Below are 23,874 nucleotides of genomic sequence, written 5' to 3'. Positions count from 1 at the left end.
AGAAGCGCAGGAGAATTTACTATCGATTTGGTTCCCTTGCTCTCTCTCTCTCTCTCTCTCGCTCTCTCTCTTGCTCTAATCTATTATCATAATGCTATATTTCAGAAATCTCTTATGCTAAAGTGAAAATCATACTTGTGACATTGTATTTGAATGGCTAGAGCATTGAAGTGTTGCTTGTTTATGTGTGTGTGTGTGTGTGTGTAGAAGGACTCTGACCTGTGGATACTGACAACAACATTACGCATACGCCCTACAGTCCACAGTCCGACCGCAAAGCAACTCTCAACGCATAGCTCGTTAAGAGGCTATGGGTGTGGTTTTTCTATCTGTGTGTGTGTGTGTGTGTGTGTGTGTGGGGAGAGATGCTTTCTCTCTTTCCCTGCCTGTGTGTGCGGATGTGTGTGTGTGTGTGTGTGTGCTCTTGGGACCCCTAATAATTTGCTAGCTGAGCACTTGACTTGCGTCGTTTACATGACCATTAATGTGACTTTTGCCAACGCAGCTGCCTGACTGCCTGCCCGCCGCATGTCCTTGTGGCTGCTGAATGTGCGCCTTGGGAAACAACAACAACAACAACCGACAACAACTACAAACTGTAGTAGGTAGCCTGACTGACCGCAGTTGGACCAAGCACACGTTGAGAGTGACCCCCGAGTCATTCAATGGTTTGTTACTTTCATATTGATTGTGACAACAGAAACTGTTGCCTACTTTTCGGCATCCGTCCACTTCACATGCTAATATTTACACAACTATATGAGTGCTCCTTTGTGTGCTCCAAGTGTGTGTGTGTGTGTGCACAACACAAACACAAACACAAATGCATGGCAATTTATTTTTAAATTACGACAAATTGTTCACAGAGTGTTTCCATAAAAAAGGGTTTCTCGTTCACATCAATTGATGAACTGAGCTCGTCGTCGCCATTGAGCCCAGGATTATTCCCGCAATTAGCAGCGGGGCCAGCAAAGCCTTTTGGCTAATTAAAAACACACGGACACACACACAGAAACAAATTCGTATACCTTTATAGCATTTTATTATAGTATTTATTTTCATATGTATTTCGATTTGGATTTCGTTTTCCGTTTTATTTTTGGGATAAAAATTGTACATTAAATTTTGTTTGGGTAATTCAATTGATGCTGTTATTGGAGCATAAAATACTTTGTTATTTTGTTATTGTTATGTTAAATTAATAAGAAATATGTATGCATGTGTATTTGAATTTATTATTTTGGAAGTAGAGAATTGCTTATGTTAATTAATTAATTAAGTCTTAGCCCAAAAAGTGAAATATTATTATTATAACGCTAAATTGTTGACTATTTCGGTTTCGATTTTTGAGTATTTTTTTTTTGGTAAAAACGCCGCAAAATTGGGCAACAATTTGTTGTATTTTCTTTTTATTTTTTGATATCTTTGGTTTTTGGTGGGTGAGTGTAGTTGTTTTTGTTGTTGTTGTGTGGTTGAGTATGTGGTGCAGTTGTGTGCTGTTGGATTGATGGTTTATCAATGAAATGTTACTTTTGCAGAGGCGCCTTTGATATGTTTATGTTTATGTTTTTTTTTTTTTTTTTTTTTTAGTCGAGAAAATATGAGCTAACAACTTGTTATATATTATTTATAATATATCCGTATATATAAAGTAAAGTATATATTTTATAAGTCAAGATGAGTTCAATATCTATATTAATATTATATATGTAAATTTTAGTTGATATTTACGAATTACTTTTGATATCAATTTCAAGAGAGACAAGTAAAGAATTGTAATTGTAAATTGTTTGTTGTCATCAAATTGAATTATTATTATTAGTTATTAGCATTAATTTCGTTATGGTTGTTTTTTTTTTTGTTATTTAAATTTCTTTTTGATGCTGCGCCACGTTATGCACATAAAGTAATTGTAAATGTTTTTGTTTTGTGTGTTGCTTGTTGTTAAGTTTTCCGTTAATTTATTGATAATACTTAAGTGCCATAAACAACGTTCACGCCCCACGCTTCAATCGTAGCTCAGCGATACTGTGGACTTGGGCGTCGGCAGCGGCGATGTGGTGTTCTCCTCCTCATCATCATTCTCCTGCGAATCCTCTGGCTCGCCAAGTGCGTGGACAAACTCATAGAAATCGATGCGTCCATCGCCATCCACATCCACCTCCTTGATCATGTCCTCAACTAAGCGAGGAATGGGAAAAATGTTCCAAATATTCATTGACGAAATGGGGGTCATAGAATACTTACTGTCCTCTTCGTCCAGATCCTCTCCCAGGCATTGGAGCACTGCACGCAAATCAGAGGCTGTGATATAGCCACGATTGTGCTTGTCAAATACGCGGAAGGCATCGCGCAATTCGCGTTCCTCCTGATCCGCTGACGACAGTCCAGATTTATCCTCATACGTCATGTTTGACAATATGTCCACGAACTCCTCAAAGCTAACGTTGCCATCGCCTAAGCGAGCAGGGAATAGTGAAAGAGGTGGAGGAATAATGCAGAGCAGAAAGCATCAAATATATGAACAAAGCAGAAGCTGTATCTCGCTTAACGGCCACAACTAAGAGCTCACAATTAGGCCCTTAATCACAAGACATTTCATATGTAGCAATATAACAGTTTTCTGTGTACTATAAGTTTGGTTTTTGGCTTTGTATGTGATCATAATGTGATCTGACATGTGCCCCTAAGTGAATATCTTGTTTAATTGCCATATAATGGGCTCTTAAAGGATTTAAGGCTCTTCGCCGGAAAGACTTTAAATGCAGCAAAATAAATTTATGTTGTTTCTTAACCTTCAATTTGTTGTTTACAAATTTTGTTTTGTGTATGGTTTTTAAGTGATGTGAAATTTGCCGTTAAGTGAATAACTTGTTTAACACCGAAATGCAGCTAACAGGGTTTCAGTGCTAAAATTGTAATGCAGCTATCATCAAAAACAAGAAGAACTATTATATCGATGTACATATGTTACTAAAAACTAATGGCAGCTAAGCGAATTCTGCTGCCGTTAAGCGAGATATGGTTGGCAGTTAAATAATAGTTATACGCACCATCCACATCGATCTCCTGGAGCATCTCCTGCAGCTCCTCGACGCGTGCAAATTGCCCCAGCGAACGCATCACGGTGCCCAGCTCCTCCTTGGTTATGCAGCCATCGCCATCCTTGTCAAACAGACGAAATGCCTCGCGAAATTCTACGAGAGACGAGGCTTAACACCTGCTGCAAAAATGGGTTTGATTGTTGCCTCGTTACTCACCACGCATTTGACCCTTGGAGATGCAACGACGCTTGTCCAGCGCATCGGTATCCGTCTCACCATGGCAAGCATCGACGGCATAGGAGCTGGCACGCTGCGAGAATTGACGTGTTTTCGTCTTGCGTTTGCTGCGCAATGTGTCGCCGCCGCTGCCGTCGCCAGTTGAATGGACTCCTCCATCACCGCCACCGCCACTGCCACCGCCACCGCTTACTGCTCGCACACTTAACGCTGCCTTGGCGGGCGCACGTCGCATGGACAGCTGCTCATAGTCATCGTAGTCCTCGTCCTCATCCTCGTCCTCGTCCTCGTCTTCGTCCTCATCGTAGTCATCCGCCTCGTCGTCGTCGTTGTATTGCTCATAGACCACTTGATCGGCGAGATTGCGTTGCGCATAGCTGATGCGAGTTGTGCCGCCTGCTTCGCATGAACTTGAATCCGTGTCTGCGTCGGATGCGTTGGCATGATGCCGTTGTTGTTGTTGCTGCTGCTGATGCTGCTGTTGTGCTGACGCTTTCTTACGTTGTCTTTGTCGACGTTGTGTTGTTGTTGCTTGTTGTTGTTGCTGTGACTGTGACTGTTGCTGTGCTTCACTTGTGCTCTGCTCTGTTTGTCCAATCAGCTGCTGTTGCTCCTCAGCCTGCTGCTGCTGCTGCTGCTCCTGGTCATCATCGTCTGCGCCCGCTGTCGTCATCTGCTCCTCGTCGGGTTCATCACCGCTAAGCGTTGCGTTTCTCGTCTGCTCAAAGAGCAAGATAGCACAATTGTCAAATGCAAAAATTCGTATTTGAGTGTAAAAAAGAAACAAGGGCCCAAGGAAAATACATATGTGTGCATATATCAAATGAAAACGATATAAATAAGCAAGAAAACTGAAAAACGAAATGCAAAATATATTTATATTGAAGTCAAAAAAAGGGAAAAAAGCGACAGTCAAGTGTGTTAGCAAAATAGTGCGGTATTCTCTTAAAAATATACCAAATCAATGTAACAAATATATACAAATATATGCCAATATTTGTATTTGGTATAATAATATACTACTACTTTTAAACAATTCCACAGAGTATAAAATATACTAGAAACCAAAAAAAGTGACGATACTTTTATTTGGTATAATAATATACTACATACATTCAAACTATCGAGTACAAAATATACGAGATTGTCAACCAAAGCAATCAAATATAAATTTAAACAAGAAAAAAACAAAGTATAAATTTAAATACTAAATTTAATCAAGACCAAAACTAAGATTGTCAAATCTAAATTTAAGCAAAACTAAAGTTAACAAGTAAGAAAGCTACAGTCGAGTGTACTCGACTGTGAGATACCCGCTACCCATTTTAAATAAAAGCAATATATTTTGCGGTATTATTCTCAAAATAACCAAATATACTGAAAAAATACTAAAAAATATACCAAATGGTATATGCGCGATATAGTACCGCATTCAAAATATACCATAGACGGCTCAATATACCAGATTGTCAGCCAAAGCAACTAAGATCCCTAAGGCGTTTTTGCCCATACAAAAGTATTTCTTTAATAACTTCCAAAGGAAGTGGGCATGGCAAAAATTTGAAATAAACTTGATCTGCGTGTAAACATAAACATAAATTATAGATCTATCTCTTATAGTCTCTGAGATCTAGGTGTTCATACGGACAGACGGACAGACACACAGACGGACAGACGGACATGGCTAGACCGTCTCGGCTGTTGACGCTGATCAAGAATATATATACTTTATAGGGTCGGAGATGCCTCCTTCTATCTGTTGCATACATTTCCTGTTGGCACAAAGTTATAATACCTTTCTACCCTATGGGTAGCTGGTATAAAAACTAGGACCAGCTAGCCTTAACTAGGATGAAGGATGAGCTCATGCTACATGATTATTGCTTGCTAAGAGGGCGTGGCAAAATTCTAAGAGAAGTTGTGTTAATTGTGTTTGTTTGTAAATTTAATGAATTAAATTAAATGTGAATGTAAATTTCAAGAACTAAAAATCAAAATAATGACATTTGGATTTGCGTCGCAAAATTTCCATGGCTATGAATTGAAACAAACTTACCATTAGCTGCCTCAGCTCGCGGGCAATCGTTGAACCAGTTAAAAACTTATTAACTGCCGTAAAAAGCCGTTTTCCTTCCAATGTGGCGGCCTTTGCTTTGCAATCGATTTCGAATCCTGTTTGTTGATTGCTGTTGCTGTTGCTGTTGTTGTCGTTGTTGCTGCTGCTGTTGTTGTTAATTGCCTGCAGCTTTAATTGTCAATTGTTGGCGCACATGCAAATTTTGCAATTACACGCATTTGCTGTAGCGAGTTGCCCTGTGAGAATGCAAAATGGGTTTCAAATTTGATAATTAAAAAATTTGCTCGCTGCATGCAAAATTCAATTGGCGACACACAATCGTTCAATTGCTATTGCTATTTCTAAGTGTGTGTGTGTTCACATTAAATTTCCCTTTCGCACTTTGCATTCACAATTGGCACGTTTCTAATTTCGAGAGGAAACTAGGGGAAGCGGGGGCGGGGGGCCTCTAACGATTGCTACGTGCCCGCATTCTACGGTTGAGTCAACATTCCATTCGTATTCGAGTCCATTTACCTGCCCATGCTAATCAGGCAGTCATCATGCAAATTTCTCTACTACTCTCGTAAATGGGCAGCACATTTAAAACCGAGAGGGAGTGAGAGAGAGAGGAGAGGAGAGGAGGGGGAACGTTGACAGTTTTAGAGTGATGTGAATGCAATGAGGATGCCGAGAATGATGCTACGACGATGGTTGGCTGTCAACCACACAGTTTTAGTGCAGCTAATTTGATGCTTCAATGCAGCTCGTTTTTGGAGAAGGAAGTTCACATTATCCTCTCACACTCACCAATACCCACTCACACACACACACACACACACAAAGCACATTTGGCAACCATAATCATGTTGTGAATCGCATTCGACCACGGTTTGCCAAATGCAGCAATGCTGGGTTTATCGCTGTTTATCTATTTTATTTGTGTTTTCGTATGCGTCTCGAATCACTTTAAAGTTTCAACATTTAAACATCGAACTATTTGCTTACTCTAATGTTGTTTTACAGCTAGCCTGAAGGCCTTAGACATTCTGGCTTATCTCATTGCAATAAGAAATCGTATTGCATATTTCAATAAAATAATAATAATAATAATAGTTTTTTAGCAGTGCTGCTTCTTATACAAAATTTTACTGCACTCATCCAAAGCGAAGCTTTAAGCTTTATTAATCTCTAAAATATTTGTATTTAGATCGATTTTTGGTGTTTTGCTTTTCTTTTACTCAATCTAATTTTCGTGTCAATGCAAAATCGTTGGGCGTAGAGTGCACAACAAATGTTATTTAATAATGCTTTTATTTATTTATTATAATATTATGAAACATCTTTAAATTTGCTATTTACGAACGCAGAAGCATCAGACAAAAACATTTTTCCCATTGCAATTCATGATTTATAATATTGCCATGTTCCATTTTGAAGTGTTTTTGATCTTTCATTTTTTGACAACAGCAGAAAGCATTGCAAGAATACTGTTTTTTTTCTGCTTAAATATTTTAGTTGAAAGTTTGGCTTCGAAATTTTGTAGGGAATTTAGCCCTTTCTTTTAGCGTACTATAAGTATTTTAGCCAGATTTGTAATTTTCATTTATCAAGGAGGTTAATTATTTCTATAGATGCTGCTCTTTTATTTACTTTGCTTTAATGTTTGAGTGTATTAAAGCAAACTTGTATAATAATAATCATCTTTGTTTCATGAAATAAATAAGCATATTATATGGTGGTCACTTTAAGTAGTTCGATATGCTGTAATGAGTGAGGATTTCATGCTGACTCGCTGTGTCGAATGTTCATAATCTCTGAATCACTCCTTCCATGCCCTTGCTCTCCCTTTCTCAATCTCTCGCTCTCTGTGCATTTTCGAGTCATCCAACAAGTTGTTTTCGAGGATAATCTTCAGTTGCATGTTAAGTCCCGGCTGCTTAGCAGCCTTAGACAATGACTTGGCACGTTCTGTTAATGTGTTTAATCTACGTGACACAACGAAGCCAGCGAGAGTCTTGAGGGGACGCACACACACACACACACACACACACACACTCAGCTGTGTGGAGTGCTGTAGCTGTCAACGCGTTGCACAGGGCGTATGTGTAATATGCCAAGACTGACAGCCAACAAGCAGCCATAAATGTTGGCATGCTGATTGTGATTGATGTGCTGCTGCCTGCTCTCAAGCTCGCTCTACACACTACACACTGAGCAGGCTCTGCTTGAATGCCTCAACAGACGTCTGTTTGTTGTTTCGTTTTCTTTTCGTTGTGTTCATTTTACAGTAACTAGCAAAAGCATTCACATCGATACAATTTCTACTCGTGTTTTTGTTTTTTTTCGTACTCGCTTTTTATTTTCTTTTTCATATTTTGCAAAAACATGGAGCAAACGAATAATGTAAAGTTGCTTATCGAGAAGTTCGAGAGCATGAGCATGCGAAAAGTTCACATCGCGGACGCTCCACAGGATTGGCATCTGAGCGGAAACAGTGGACGAGTGGCCGAGACTATTGCCAAATTTGAGCACAACATCTATCCATTTTCGATGCACACAATTGCCAGCAAATCGCGTTGGGATCAGAGCACACGGCGCTGGATTCGTGTGCTGAAGGAGAAGATGATGCTGCATGTGCGTGAGCTGGAGGAGCAGGAGAAAGAGGAGGGGGACGAAAAGGAAGAGAATCTAGATAAGCTCCTTGATCAAGTGATGGAGCAGGATCAGCAACTAGATCTTATCTCATGCTTGGACAGCGATGAGCAGCTGCCAACACCGATAAACATCAACTCTAGTGCCTACAATATTTCAACTGATGACAGCTTCACTGACCTAACTCTCCGTAATTATTTACACTAAGAAAGAAAAAAAGAGCACTTTTATTTCCATATATATTCTCTCTCTCTCTCTCTCTCTCTCTCTCAGGTAACAAGAAGTTGCGTCCCATTGAAAGCTGCACTTGGTAATCTTCACAAACTGGATTCTTTAAAATGAACCAATCGAAATTTAACGCATAAAATGGCCGCCACGATTTTTAATTTTATATCCCTTTGGCTTCATCGTGTACAAATTTAAGTATTTATATATGTGCCAAATGCATCGCTTGAGAGAAACAACAGCCAGCGAAACTTTAATGAACTTTGTGTCAAGATGGGTAAAAAAGTGCACTGAAGTGAAAGGCATTAAGCATATGAAAGCAGGCACGAAAGTAGTTCTATGCGGTTGACTAGCAGATACTCTAGACATTGCTTTGGTTGCGTTTTCTGCAGTTAAAGCAAACTCGAATTTTTTTTCTAAATAATTAGTTTTTGCTGTTGCTAAAACTAGCTAGCGCATAGAATTAGGTGGAGTTTTTCAATTGTCAAAAATTCATTAGAATTTCTATTGGAAATTAGATAGATTTTTCTGTTGCCTAAGCTCGATAGAATTGTATTTTCCCCATCAGCTAGAACTGGTCTAAATATATAGTACGTATACTTTAACGAAAGTATTAATTTTTACATCTTAAATATAGAATTGTACCTTTAATTTAGAATCATAATGCATACAATATACCCCATGTACATTTTTATAGGGTAGCTGCACAAAAACTGCAGCAAACTGGAATGGCATGCATTGCATCACTCTTCAGGATGCTATAAAATATCCAGCAGAAAAAGTGAAATGCAGACACAGGCAAAAATGGAAATAGGAAGGAATTGCAAAAAGGAGAAGAGAGAGAGAGAGAAAAAATAGAAGGAGAATTCGCAAAGATGTTGGCAATTTTTCGGCTCGTCTGGCATTTTTTCCCCCTCTCTCTCTCTCACTCTCACCCTCTCTCTCTGTCTCTTATTTTTGTTGTTGGCTGTGGGTCAATGTTAAATTGCATTTCAATTGGTTGTGCGCACAATTTGCAGCATATTTCACTTCACAAACATTTTTGCCACCTCGCCAGAGGATGCTGCAGGACATCATCATCATCATCATCATCATTATCATCATCATCATCACAAGCCTGAGCATCATTATCAGCACACACAATAAAATGCCTGCGTGCATCCCAAAGAGCGGAAGGATGTGACCAAACATGGTTTCACATGCAGCAGCAGCTGTTGCCCGGGGGAGCGGGAGGCGGGGAGGCGGGGAAAACCGCAAAATAAATGGCCACAAGGAAGTGCAGTGTGAGAAGAGTCGACACGAGTTGAGTCCATGGTCGAGAGGTCAGATCCAGGCGACACAGACGAAAGGTGACAGATTTGCCAGGCACCAACAGCATGCTCAAGAAATTTCATATTTATTTTCACTTCGAGCTGCTCTGCTGGCTCTTTGACAGCATGCTGCCAACGATAATAATGATGATGCTGTTGATGATGCTGTTGATGTTGCATGATTATGATGCATTTGCATAGACGAACACCAAATGTTGGCCGTAAAGCTGTCAAAAAAAAAAAAACTAATAATATATCTAGAGTTTATTGCACTCTGCAATGTCTGCTATCTGTTTTCAATAACAGCAAAACAGTACGGAAATATCGTTGAAATATACTAAATTCATATACTGAAAAAGTACAAAAATATGCATACCAAAAGCTATATTTTGTATATCGACATACATTTCAATACAAAATATAATATATGAAACCAAAGCAGATATTAAAATATATATACCTACATCTATATTTTGTATATCGACATACATTTCAATACAAAATATATAGCAGATATTAAAATATATATATAAACATCTACATATACATATTTGGTATATCGTCATTCATTTCGAATATACCATATTCTATGCTATATTGGTATGAGATTGTTAACCAAAACAATAAAGACCCGATAACTGCAATCATTATTTACCATTGTAAATGATTTTCTAAATAGCTTCTAAGTTTTTTGTCCATAGATTTTATTCGGACAAACACATGGAAATAACTATCTTGCCTATATATGTTATGTATATAAAAGTACTTTATGGAGTCGATGGACCTGTTACACAAAATACCCTTCGACTCGATGAAGAGCGGGTATAAAAACCTCTGAGGTACTTTGCATTTATTGCGCTGATTCTCGACGATTAAATCATTATCATGATGATGATGATGATGATGATGATGATGATGATGATGATGATGGCCATGTAACAGCAACTTTTAACTCAGCTAAGCTTGCAATTCCAATTTGCATTTCACACCCGCCCACACTCACACACACACACACACACACACACACACATACACAGACAGAATTTTCACCTTTAGGTGAATTTTATGACAACGCTGCCAAAAACAACAAATTATTCAGCTCCCTGTTGTCGGCGTGCTGGAAAAGTTGTCAGGCAACTGACATGAAATAAATGAAGACATCGCTGACATGCCACTCCCCCACGCCTCCTTCTCCCTTCCGCTCCGCTCCACATTGTTTCCCCCGCCCACGGTCCCTAACTAACACCATGACACTTGCGCTGTCAGCCCTAATGCGCTTTGCATAACTTTGTCAGGCGGCAGTTGATTTGTTTATTAGCAGCAGCAACTCGTCGAAATTGAAGCCTGCTGGCTGAAAGTTGCCCGTTGCAAGTGGCAAGTTGCAAGTTGCAAATGGTAAGTGGCAAGTTGATAGTTAAAGCCAGCTGCACACGGCGGCTCAAACTTCTTTGATAAATGAAATGAAAAGTTGAAGCGCAAAAAAAATAGTTGTGCACTGCACTTTGAAGAGTTTTTGCTGCTGCTGCTGCAGCTGCAGCTGCAACGCGTTCTTGCAACACTTGCCGCCTCCCATTATGATATCAAAGTGAATGCGCGAAACTCTTTAATTTCGATGGCAAACGAAATCAGCAGAATGCAGCTTGCTGCAGGTTGCATGCCACATGCAGCATGTCGAATGCGGTTGACCACAGCAGAGCGCATATGTGTGTGTGTGTGTGTGAGTGTGTGTTGCGCCACAACCGCACGAATATCACACGAATCGCAGCAGGCAGTAAAAAGCCACAACTGTTTTTGGCGCCCATTTTATTGTTTAATTTCAATTGTTGAGGCGCCGTCGTCGTCATCGTCATCGTCGTCGTTGAAATGGTGGAAAGGATGGGTTATGACCACAAAGTAGTAAATCAGTTAGCGATTTTTGCAGCTGCAACATTTGTAGGTCCCATTTGCTGCTAGCAAATGCTTATGGTTGTCATACTTGGCGTATGCGTAATTTTGCACTGCGGAGTAGTGAAGAAGAGAAGAGAAGAGCATGGCATAAAACCCAAAATGTAAATATGAACGCAGAAAAGTTTACGCATTTCCAACGCATAAATCACACAAAAACAAACGGCAGCAAAAACACAAATAACAACACGAAAAGAGCGTGTGTGTGTGTGTGTGTGTGTGTGGCACAACTTTTGTGGGTAACGCCCTCGAGGAACGCCCAGTTTCAGTGTGCAACACGTAAATTTTGGGGCATAAAATTTTAACAACTCGAGCGAAGCACAAAACAAAGCCAAGTAAATAAAACAATGTCCATGCTCGTGTGAATCGTCCTCTCTCTCTCTCTTTCATACACTCTATCTTTCCCTCTCTCATTCTCTCTGTCTTTCTATCTTCTCCTCTCTCTATCTTTAGCTATGTAACTTTCCCTCTTCATGTTGCTGTACGCGTGGCATACTAAGTTGTCTTTTCACATGGCTTGCCGGGTTGAAATTGCTTCCTCGACCAACAAAACTTAAAAACTTTATTCAAAAAAAAAAAAAATAAATAAATAAAAAAAAACGAAATAAAATCAATGATTTTCTCTTGACAAACAAACGTAATGAAGTTCCTGTAAACATTATTTTACATTTTAATTGGAACTCAAATTTAAACAATTTATCTCAATAAAAAACTGTATTATTAAATATGTTATTGTATATTTTTTGATACCAAATAATTATTTTAATATGGCACTTAATTTAAGTTATTAAACGGTTTTCAAAGTTTATTATACCAAATAATTAATTTTTGAAATACATTTAAATAAAATATTGTAATATTGCATTTAATTAAACTTATTAAGCTATCTGCTTTTGTTAACCACAATTTTGTGCTATTTTTCGTTATTAAAAAAAAATCGCATTTAATTGCATTTATTTAGCCTGAATTTGTTGTTCTAGCGAATTTTTTGCCACTTGTTCCAATCATAATTTAAGTTTCATTATTACTTCAATCAATATTTAAATGTATTCCATATTTTACTCATGAAATGTATTAGTTGTACATTATTTTAAAGCCAGTTTAAGACACAATAAACACTCGCATTGTATTCTCCATTCACAATTTTTGCTTGCTTTTCCTTTTTCCTCACACACATTTGACATGACGCCCTGCAGCAAGTATTTTACTATCTACAAACAAAATGGACAGCAAATACGAACAGCATATCTAATGATAAATGCAATCGAATGTGAGATCATGTATGTGTGTGTGTGTGTGTGTGAGAGACTGTTGCTGGATTTATGTGTCAGATTATGACATTTGTTGCATTGTCCTTCAGCCCGTTTATTTACAGCAGCAAATGCAACCGAATAGAAGTGACGAGTATTGCTTTTATCTGTTTGTGACATCGACACAGAGGTTGAGTAATTGACCTGTATTCAACTGCCAATAATTAATATGCAAAACTTTGTCATGAGGCCGTGAAAATGTATGTCAGACAGTTTCCAACTCTAACTTGTATTCGAGAATTAATATTTTAGAAGGGTATTATTAAGTTAGTAGCTTTGAATGGCAAAAAATGCCTGCTGCAATAGGATCTTAGCTGCTTTGGCTGACAATCTGGAATATTTAGTATTCTATGGTAAATTTCTAATGTACCAAATTTAACCATTGGTATATTTTAGTATTTTTACGGTATATATTAAATGTAATACTATATCAATATACCAAATTTAACTTTCGCTATATTTTAGTAATTTTACTGTTACTTGATGTATTTTAAAAATAACACCGCACTGTTTTGCTTTTTTTTTAAATGTGAAGCGGTTATGTCACAATCGCTTTCACTCGACTATAGCATTCTTATTTATTTTATTTTATTTTCAAATATTTCTTATGAGTTTTTTTTCTTTCTTTTTTACAGTTTATGCAAATTTGATATATGTATGTATGTAAATAGTTGTCTTCTTTCAGACTATTTATGCAGTTTATAAAATTTTATAAAAAAGAGTAAAGTAGAGTATAAAAAACTGAGTGTCTTAACTATGTATTATATTATATAATTCTGCTCGAGGTTCACTTTCAATTTAACATATATAGTCGATTAATGGCATTGCATGTCTGTCACTTTCACTTGCTCTAATGCTCTCAATAAATCTGAGTGTCCAACGCTTCACTTTCTATAGCCAGCAATTGGGAGCAAGACTAAACTAAGCCAACTGCAATCAAAGTAGTGTAAGTTAAGTTAAGTTAAGTTCCCTTGGCAGCCGTTGTAGTCAGTGCACATATCGCAAAGGCAATTTTGCTTTTAGCTGGAACGCACAATTAGCCATTCGCAAAGGAAAAGTTGTCGAAAACTTTCATTTGGGACTTTTCTTTGTGCATTTCACATTCCACATTCAACATTCTCAATTCCGTGCTCTGTTTGCAATTGCAATAAAATTCTTTAGGATAGAATTGCGAACACAAACTGAAATTGCAAGTTTTTGCGGCAGCTAAAGGCTGGGCAAGGGTCAAGGCCAGCTTCGTTTATTAAATGCTCAGTATATCATGTATGTAACATATATATTGTATTACATATATGTATTGCACAAACGAAGTGAAGCTCAGTACTTGGTCATCGCCTCAACTGCTGCCTCATGCTTAATGGCAATGGTCTCAGCCACACGTCGTCCATTGATCAGCAATGTGAGCACCTTGGCCACCTTCTTCTTCACTGGCAACTCCGATCTTTCGCTCACTTTTCTTGCCGGTGCTCTTGCCCCATTGCCAGTCAGCTGTTCGAACATCTTAATCAATTGACGCACATTGCTGGGGCGAGTTTCGGAATTAGACATGATAATTTTGTTTGGAATTTGGCTAAACTTTTCTGTCTCGTATAATACGCAAATCAAATTAAAAGATACGTGGAATTTTGATAGACTCTATAAAACACAAAATATATAGTACTACTTTATTTATTACGAAGAGTGCATTTAACAATTTTTGAAAAAGTACTATAACTTTTCTTGAAAACGGCTACAAAAAGTTCAACGCCTGCCAACGATTTCACAACATTTAATTTGCTTTTGAAATTTACTTTCGTTACGCCTGAACAATCAATAGTTGAACAATATTTACGCCCATGTCTAGACCTTTTGAAATAAAAATAAAAATATAAAGAAAGCTTTGCTTTGGATATAGACATGAACAAATTTATGGGATAATTGACAACAAGACTTTTCTCGATTTCATCGATTTTAGTCCTTGTGCTTTAATTTAAAACAAAACACAACTCGTTGCTTGAAATCATTGAAGTGTAATTCATATGTTGAGTCAGCTTATTTGTGGCTGATAGAAAATCGTTGCTTTATAGTACTTGCCAATAGCACAAACAGCAACAGCAACAAAAAAAAAGGTAAAATGAAAGGAAAATAAATAAATGAAAATTGAACAAAATTGGGTAGAGGTTGGGCTGAACTGATCTGGAATGCCCAAGCAACATTTTATTTAATTTTACAACTTGTTTTCTACAGATATTTTTCCATTTGTGCTGGGCAAATTGTAAAATTGCCGAGAGCGAAAGAGTGCAAGAGCAATTATAAATAATTTAATAAAGGACAATTCAATAGTTTGAAATGGCTTTGACATATTTATTTCCACTTCATTTACAGCTATCAATTGTAAATAACAATTACCAATTCATCGCCATGCGATACAAATTTCCCTCTTGATTTTTGTTTTTCTGTTCTGCTGCTATGTAATGCAATTATTGAATGGTTGTAATTTTTATGTAACGCGAAATTGCTTTAAACAAGTTTTCCATTCAGAGCACTTTAACGAAAAATATAAAAGCATAAACATTAAAGTTCAAAAGGCAATAAGTGAGTAAGTCAATCTAATTGATGGAATAAGTAGCTTCTATATCCCTGAACAGAATCAGTGAGCATTAAAATCACAGTTTTTCATTAAAAAAAAAAACTAATCGAAATGAATAAAAAATTCGAAAAACAGAGTGAGTTAAAAGTAAAAGAAAATTAAAAGCATACAAGTGTAAATGTATGTGTTTAACAGTGTGTTTAAGCTGTTTAGTTGTTTTTTTATTTATTTAGTTTTTTTTTTTGCTGCACAGCACTCAACAATTACAACAGTTCACACTTACTACTACAAAAATGTTATGTGTACCGTCAGCAAACTTTACTCTGTCTCAGTTTCTCCCTTTTACATGCTATCTCTGTTCTCCCTCTGTGTTTTGTAGCTAAGCACCAGGCATTAATTTATAATAAATTACACTTAAAGTTAACTAAATGGTGCCAACAAATGGCAAATTATGTGAAGGGCCGTTTGCAAGGGGAAGGATGAGGAGGTGTCTGCTTCACATGGGTAGTCAGAACATTTAGAACATTAATACACACTACGAACACTCGAACACACACACACACACACACACACACGAACACACTTAAGCGCATACAGACACACTCGTTGCTTAAAGGGCTAACAACAACAACGGCAGGCAAAAGAAAACTAAACGGCAAAACAACGAAAAAAAATATAAAAACTTTTAAGCATTGCGCCGATGAAAACGATAGACTAGATTTTACCCTTTGAATATACGCAGGTTTGGATTTGTTTTAAATCATAATATGCTGCTGTCATCAGCTTCCTAATCCCAATATCAACAAAATCAATCAATTTTTGCATTACTTTGTAAACGTACGAAGCTGTGCAAATAAATTAAATAGAAGTATTCGATTTGACGAAAATCTATGCATTCTGCAATAAGTGTATAAAATAAGTATATAAAAAATCATTGCATAGTTTTCAGCGCACTTTAAAGTGTTCTGCAAAAATTACGTATACGAATAAATGCTTTGTCTAATGAATATTTTACATAAGCGACCAAATACTTTAGACATGATATATTTTTTTATGGAAATTAATATCATATCAGCATATATCATTAAATTTATTAAAAATTATTATTATCATTAAATCAAATCTGTTTTTTTTTTTTAATTAACACACTATAACATATATACCCGCTATGCTGTGGAGTGCAGGGCAGGGTATAGAGTAAAGGGAACCCATCAAAACTTTGTCGCTCTTGTTGAGCTGACTTTACATATGTTAGAACACACAAACATCTATACTATAGTGAATGCTATATTCATGACTGTGTCTGTATATCCATGTGTGTGTGTGTGTGTGTGTGTGCCTGCTGTCCCTTTATGGAAGCTGAGCGTTGCCTTTAAGCCTTTTATTTGTCGACGTCACAGTGTAACCGACAGTGGCTTACAAACTGCACCGCTTTCCCGCTGCCAACAAAACTTTTCCACACACACACATGCACAGAGAGCGAGAGAGTGAGAGAGAGAGAGAGAGAGAGAGCGAGATACAGTGAAAGACATTTCTGGATTTGCATTTTCCGCGCCTCATCTATTTTACGTATTCATCGCCTTATTTGCATGCGTTTTATTCTCGGCTCGTTATTTGTTGTGCACACACACACACACCCACACACACACACACGCACATACATTCGAAAGCAACACAAAGTTATGTCCTTTTTAGTCCCTCGTTTTTTTGTTGTTTTGCTTCATTTTTTTTTTTTTTTTTTATTACACTTACAAACTGTCAGGCTTTTGGCAAGTGGATTTGTCGCGTCACATCGCAAAAAGCAGCAGAAGAGCAGAGCAGAGAACCAGCAGCAAAGAGAAACACAGAATGAATACTCGCTCGGCACATGAATGTTTGCAAATGCTCACGAGTGGCTTATTTTGATGTTGACATTTATGTGCACTTGTTGGCCAGAGGAGAGGCAAACACCGAAAAAGAGAGATCAAACGGAACGAAGTGCTACTTGTTGGCTCACGAGTATCTTGACTTCTCTTGATGTTCTTAAGTTGCCGAAGAGACAGAGAAAGATAGTACCAATTTTGGTCGTATGTTGTGAAGCATATCAAATTCATTGCAATCATATTCATAATTGGAATTCATGATTGCCTCCTTACACTGTTTCTTGTTGCAGTCTAGTTCGATTCAATTTTGTTTCAAATCATTTAATGCCAACAACATTATGAGAAATAGATTTATAAATCAGTTTAAAGATAAATCCAACAATAAGATCACATAAGTGAGAGCGTGAAGTTAGATAGAGCGTGAACTTTCCTTTTGCAGACGCCTGCTATACGATAGCGTTACCACTTTAATCGAGTCCATGAAACGGTCCATACACTGGATGAGGCAACGCTCTTCGTATTTGGTCAGTGAGACGCTTGGTTTCTCAACGCATTTCTTAAAGCAATTCACGGTGATCTTCTTGAGCATTTGCTGGGCATTGGCCAGAGCAATTTCTTGTCGAATTTGGTTAATTTCCGGCTCATCATTTTTCATTGTAATTGCTCTTACTCTCCTTTGTTTTTGTGGATTTTTTGTGTTATCTTTCTAGTTTTGTGTTAGTCTAAAATATGTCTCGTTTGTTGTGAGTATTGATTGAATTGTCTAAGCAAGCTCAGCTGTTGTTGTTGAGCATAAATTCAATTAGCTTAACTCTCTTTTCTTTTGCGAATTCTCAGCAATTTGAATCATTTCTTATGCATGCAAATCTCAACGGACTCAAAGTGCAGTTCATTTGCGCAAGCAGCAAAGAACAACTTTGGCAAATCGGCATCTGCATTTCGTTTAGTATCTGCCGATACTAAGAGCTATAATAATAGACAGGAAATTGTCATTTCGCACGCTGACATCTCAAGACTGACGACTGACATCTGACTTCTGACTTCTCTGACAAAACAAACTCAGCGCCAGCATCGCCATGGGGTGCAAAGCAGTCAGCAAATATGATTACCTGTTACATTGACAGTTATTACCCTTGGTAAGTGAGGTGAAGTGCGGTTGACTGAGTGCCTCGTTGAGCCATACAACAATTGAACCTGGGCTGAAACTCTCAGTCAAATTCATAAGCACACCAAAATACTCACACTCAAGATACGTTGGCGTTGCCCTAATCGATTGTTTTCATGGGATCATAATGTTGACTGAGAGATACCCTGTGAGGTGTTTACAGTATGTTGGAGATTTATACAAAGAATTTTGCAGTGATATTTTAAGAATTTATGAAGCTATTATAAATAATATATACTTCTAGATATTAAAGATTATTTTCAAAAAGATTTAACGCTTTATTTATATAGCATTAATATATTTTGGAGTTCCTTGTAATCTAGACATCTATTAAAGTATGTTCCCAATAATATTCTTTATTTTGTATTGTACAAATATTTTGCCAATAAAATAATAAGTAAATAAAAGTCTGAAGCTAATCCACATAACCCATGGTAAACATCTTTATAGAGACAGCGAGTTTTTCCTCTGTGCAGATTAGACGCTTAATGTATTTTCCCTTTAGAGCACATCGAAATGAACTCAATGTAATGTGCATAACACAGTTTTTGGGCTGAGGATTCGCATTACACACACTTCGTAAGTGGCATTCGAAAACGTTGCCCTGATAATCCAAACAAACAGCCAAGAGCTGAGAAGGGCTTTTTGTTTGTCTTGCGCATTACAAAGATGATGAGATTTTTTTTTTAATAGATAAACATTTTATGGGGTTTGTCTTGACTTGGCTTGAGAATCCATTCGATATAGATAGTATATATGTTTATCGATTGTGGGCAATCTATAAATTTAACTAAACCAAAATTGTCAGCTAACCACGCCCACTGTTTGCTGCAACCAGGGGCCAGAGTAATCTAACCGCTGCTTCCACTTCTACTCTTCCACTTCCGCTGCTGATTCCTGTGCCCCGTCTCTCTCTCTCTCTCTCTCTCTCTCCTTTGCCTTGTGCCTTGTGCCAGGGTCAGGTCTTCGTTAGCCACTTGGATTACACTTGGCCAAAATTTTGTCGTATGTTTCGCTTATTTTGTTGTCGTCGTTCTTGTTTTCGTTGTTGTTGTTTTTGCTGCTGCATTTTTTGCAAAAGGCAGTTCGTTATTGTTGTTGTTGTTGTTGTTGTTGCTGTTCTTGCTGTTGCCAAACGACGCGCAAACAATGGCTGGCAACATTGTGGAAGAGGAGAACGGAGAGAGGAGAGCGGGTGTCGGGTGACGGGTTACGGGTGGCAAGGGGATTGCCTGCCACATGGACATGCAAGGCCATGATGCTCAGTTTGCAACAAAGCTCCCTCGCCACCCGCTTGACACTTTCACTTCCCTCCCTCCCTCCCCCCATCTCGCGTGCCCTCACGTGCCCCTTCGCAGCACTTCGAGTCCGTCATTGTGTTGCAGTTTTTGCGCTTTTGTATACGTAACTGCCTGTCGCAATTTTGGGGGCGAGCAGCTGCTGTTGCTGATGCTCACCTGGACAGCCAGACAGCTAGATGTGATATAGGATATGGGATATGGGATATGGGATGCTGGCAGATATGGGATATGCGAGATGTTAGCTGGGTGACAGTTGACAGCTTATGCACGTATTGCATAACACACACACACACACACACACGGATGCAGAAAAGGATAACCTAGAGCAGATCAGCTGCAACAACAACTATGCTCAACTCTGAACGGGATTATAGCTACTATATCAATTTCTCTTCTCAGCTCTTTTTTGGGTTGCATCAATGTAAAGTTATGCACTTAATCAACTTGATGATGCCAAAAAAGTGACGACGAGTGAGCTGTAAAGAAAGGAAGAGGGAGAGAGGGGGGAATGAAGGGAAACAAGCGGAAGGACTAAAAGTATCTCATGTGAAAAGTTTTTGCAGTCATTTGTTGTTGCTGCTGCTGCTGCTGCCTGCTATAGAAAATTTTTCTACTTTGCTGCTTTTCAGTCAGTCAAGTGAAATATTTGTTGCACGCCAGAGAAGCTGACAGTGTGTGTGTGTGTGTGTGTGTGTGCGTGTGTGTGTGTGTGCAAGTGTAAATTATGCAGTCTGAAGAAACTTGCTACATGATCCAATTCATTAAATGAAAATTATATTTATGATTTAAATTGCATTTTCGCCCGCTTGTCAGTGACAGGCAAATTGTCCCCAGACACTCGCTCTCCTCCGCTGCTGCTGCTGTGAGTGTGTGCGCGTGTATGCGAGCTGTGTGTGTGTGTGTGTGTGCGATGCGTAGCTGCTGCAACACAAAGCAATATCATTTTGATTCAGATTAAGTGCCATTTTCATATCTTCAACATGAAATCAGCTTAAAGTTTTTGCTTTTGCTCACTGCCTTGACTTCGACATCAACTTCAACGCAACTCGATTTTGAAATACCCTATTAATTCATTTTAATGCTCAAAATAATAATACAACTTTTGTAATGTAAAAGAAATGTAAATTCGGAATGCATTAATTTGCAAAAGAATTTCTCAAATGGGGCCGCAAATCGCTTTAATTTAGTCAACTTATTTCTCCTTCAACAGCTTGTCATTGGATATGCCCGGATGCCATTATGGCATATATAGCCGACGCTAACCGATTGGTATGCAATTAACTGTAATCAAAGCTGGAAAGCTTTTGCTGAGCTGCCACCGCTCTGTGTGTTTTTTAAATCAAATTGAATCCTCGCTTCTTACTTTTTACTTCTTCCTTCCTTCCCATTTCCATTTCTCCCGTATTTGCGAGCTCAAAAATCAGCGTGCCAGTTTTAAGGTTGAAAGCATTTTGTGTCCCTCTTCCCTCAAATTTGACATCAAGCTACGCGAGGTTGAAGGTTCTCATTCCCTTGGCTCCTGCCAACAGACACCAAAACCAAAAAAAAAAAGGTCTGAGTTGCTGCCCAGCAGTACTCAGACTGCTCAGACTGCGACTTTCAAAGCTATGCGAGCGGCAACCCACAAGCATCCCAAAGAAACTGAGCAAACAAATTTAATAAGCGTAGCAGGCAACAACAACAACAACAACAGCAACAGCAGCAGCAATAAGACGAAGTGGCAGACGAGCAGCAAAGGCAAAGTTTCAAGTGCGACCACGCCCAGTGTTTTGAGTGGTGCCAAATTCAACCACCGCCTCTGCCCCCCTTCTGCCTACCCGCCGCGCGATTCGCCATGTGCGTCATTTCATAATCAAAATACATTCGTAAATTTAGCGGAAATTGTTTTTGTTTTGTTTCACAAAGTCAACGGCGATGGCAAAACAGAAGAAAAAGCCGCCAAGTCTTAGCGGCCAGCAGCCAAAAAAGCTGAACTGAAAAGTGGAGAAAAGAGGAAGCGGCGGCAGCAATAATAACAATTGAAAAAGGTTGCCAAGGGTGAAGGCAAAAGGCTGAGCGCTAAGAACCATTTTCATGTTCTTATGCCTTGCAAATTGCAAAATGAATGAACAAAAGTGACCTAAAGCCGATTGACACACAACTGATTGGCATCTTTTTGAGCTGGCAGTTGCCAGTTGCCATTTCCATTTCCATTTCCGCTTCCGTTTCCGCTTTTCATTGTAAACTGACAAACTGCCAAGAAGCAGCGTCTGACGATCACAGCTCCTCTAATGCCAGCTACTCCTATTTGTCATTGGCAACCGTCTCTCATTCTCTGTTCTTTCTCTTTCTCTCTCTCTCACTCTCCTCAGCTATTTGTCCCTTTTGCAGATGATTAATGCGACAGGCATTTGAGTGTCATGTAATTGCTTTGACCAAACAACTCTTAACTACACGCACCTCACTCACACACACACACACACACACATACACGAACAAACAAAATAAAAACAAGCTACACTCATATCTCTAGCTCTAGGCATTTCGCATTTCCGGTCGCCATATCTATTTTGTTAATTGCTTCCGTTTGCCAAGCTGCTCGCTTTCGTTTTGTTTATTGCCTGACTTTTCAAGTCCTTTGCTGCTGCTGCTGTTGCATTAATGCATTAAAAACGAAAAACACAGCAAGAGTTCAAAGCACTAGTTTGTTTATTTTTCATTTTGTCAAGGACATTTTGATGTATGTGTGTGTGTGTGTGTGTGTGTGTTGATTCACGCAACTGTGAAAAGAAATTGTTGTGGAACCTTGACAAATACACATGTCGCATCTCTTTTGGGGGCGAAGCTAAGTTCAAGCACAACTGAAAGACTAAAAAAAAAACGAAAAGGAAAAACGCTGAAAAGGGAGCACACACAAAACACACATTCGTTTCTCGAATCTCCCATAAGTATGCTACAAAAAATGTATTTTCTTTTCTTTTTTTGTCCCAAAATTCGACCACCTTGGTACTAACTGTTAAGGCTGGCAATTAACACGATAACTGATTGTACTTCAGCAGCCAACAAAAATCTCTATATAATACATTATACGGACATTGCTTGGGTTTAATTTTTAATTACGGGACTTGTGGCAACAAATTTTTCTGTGGTAGCATTCCAGCTAATTGCCTATTTCTCTTCTTTTATTTTTTGCCTTTATGGAGTCAAGGCAAAAGATTTGTGGTTTTGACAGCTACCAAGAGTAAAACTTTTCAATTTAATAAGTCCGCAAATAATTAACTTTTTGGGCTTTGACATCGAGTCAAAAACCTTTACAACGCCTCATCAAAACGAGGCCCGGAAAAAAACAGAAAACAGTAGACGAGAGACCCAAAACGTTTTTCTACCAATTCAACATATGTAGCAAACATATTTATTTCATATTATGCCCCCAGGGAAGCTTAAATATTTATACATTTTGACGAACGTGTTGTGCCGTAACGTTCTCGATACGTAAATAAATATTTATGTGTGTTTTAGCAGCCCTATTACTTTCTTATTCTTATTATACATATTTAATATTTACTCAAGCGAGAAAATATCCCAATCGTTTGAAATTTGAAATTCGAAATATTAACAGAAAACTTCGATCATATTGATGAGTAACTGTGACTTACCTTCAAGTTAACGATGATACAAACTGCATTGATACGTCAACGATTTCTATATTATATCTTCAGATTCACGTGCTGCTCTCTCTCTCTCTCTCTTTCTCTCTAAAAAAAGGAGTTACAAAAAACAATAACAATTATACATAAATCAGTTGTATAGAGTTTACTAGGTCAAAAATGCCGCACAACACTGCGTATGCAGCAAATTTCAACATCGCTTTTTTTCGTTGTTTATCTTTGTCACGTTTACTTTCTCGTCCCACTCACAAAAGCAAGCACTTAAAAAAAAATAAATTGGTCAAGTTTTTGTTTATCTCGGCCGTCTTTCGTACGTGTGCAATAAGCAAGCACTTCGAAATATCTGAAATTCGTTGAACTCACAACAAAAACTGCATCACACTGGGCTCTTCACGGAAAACAACCAAATGGACGCGTCCAAGGATGACAAGCAAACTAACTGTCAATACGGCAAACTTGGCTGATGCCGTTGACAGTGTGACCATTTCCGAGTAATGCAAATTTGCAAAAATGTCGTTATTTTGTACGTTTCCAAGGGGTGTTCTGATA

The 23,874-nt window shown here is 38.2% G+C and overlaps 3 protein-coding genes across 6 annotated transcripts in view; 1 reads left to right on the top strand and 2 right to left on the bottom strand.

Moving 5' to 3' along the window:
- Window positions 1-17,867, bottom strand: part of LOC133848387 (mitochondrial import inner membrane translocase subunit Tim13-like) — a 50,199-nt gene extending 32,332 nt beyond the window's left edge. Inside the window, exon 1 of the mRNA XM_062283932.1 lies at window positions 17,632-17,867. Within this exon, the coding sequence (XP_062139916.1) occupies window positions 17,632-17,867 (236 nt within the window). The remainder of the gene's footprint in view (window positions 1-17,631) is intronic.
- LOC133848385 (calcium-binding protein 4) lies at window positions 1,847-23,856 on the bottom strand. Of its 4 annotated transcripts, none has more exons than XM_062283929.1 (7): window positions 23,685-23,856; window positions 23,314-23,402; window positions 5,338-5,594; window positions 3,261-3,999; window positions 3,054-3,197; window positions 2,248-2,457; window positions 1,847-2,181 (listed from the first exon to the last, which is right to left on the bottom strand). In XM_062283929.1, the coding sequence occupies exons 3-7, from the start codon at window positions 5,338-5,340 to the stop codon at window positions 2,009-2,011; spliced, it is 1,269 nt and encodes a 422-aa protein (XP_062139913.1). In that variant the 5' UTR covers window positions 5,341-5,594; window positions 23,314-23,402; window positions 23,685-23,856; the 3' UTR covers window positions 1,847-2,008. The 4 variants fall into 4 exon arrangements, with proteins under 4 accessions (XP_062139913.1, XP_062139912.1, XP_062139914.1 ...); XM_062283928.1 differs by having other exon boundaries at window positions 23,314-23,412; window positions 23,689-23,856; XM_062283930.1 differs by having other exon boundaries at window positions 5,338-5,579; window positions 23,314-23,412; window positions 23,689-23,856.
- On the top strand, window positions 7,618-8,456 carry LOC133848952 (uncharacterized). The gene is made up of 2 exons (XM_062284712.1): window positions 7,618-8,182; window positions 8,266-8,456. The coding sequence occupies exons 1-2, from the start codon at window positions 7,726-7,728 to the stop codon at window positions 8,304-8,306; spliced, it is 498 nt and encodes a 165-aa protein (XP_062140696.1). The 5' UTR covers window positions 7,618-7,725; the 3' UTR covers window positions 8,307-8,456.
- Window positions 23,857-23,874: the final 18 nt, after the last annotated feature.

The sequence above is a fragment of the Drosophila sulfurigaster genome, chromosome X, assembly GCF_023558435.1.
Source record: "Drosophila sulfurigaster albostrigata strain 15112-1811.04 chromosome X, ASM2355843v2, whole genome shotgun sequence".
NCBI lineage: Eukaryota > Metazoa > Arthropoda > Insecta > Diptera > Drosophilidae > Drosophila > Drosophila sulfurigaster.
Note: the sequence above shows the minus strand (reverse complement) of the source record. Positions and strands in the feature narration are given on the sequence as shown.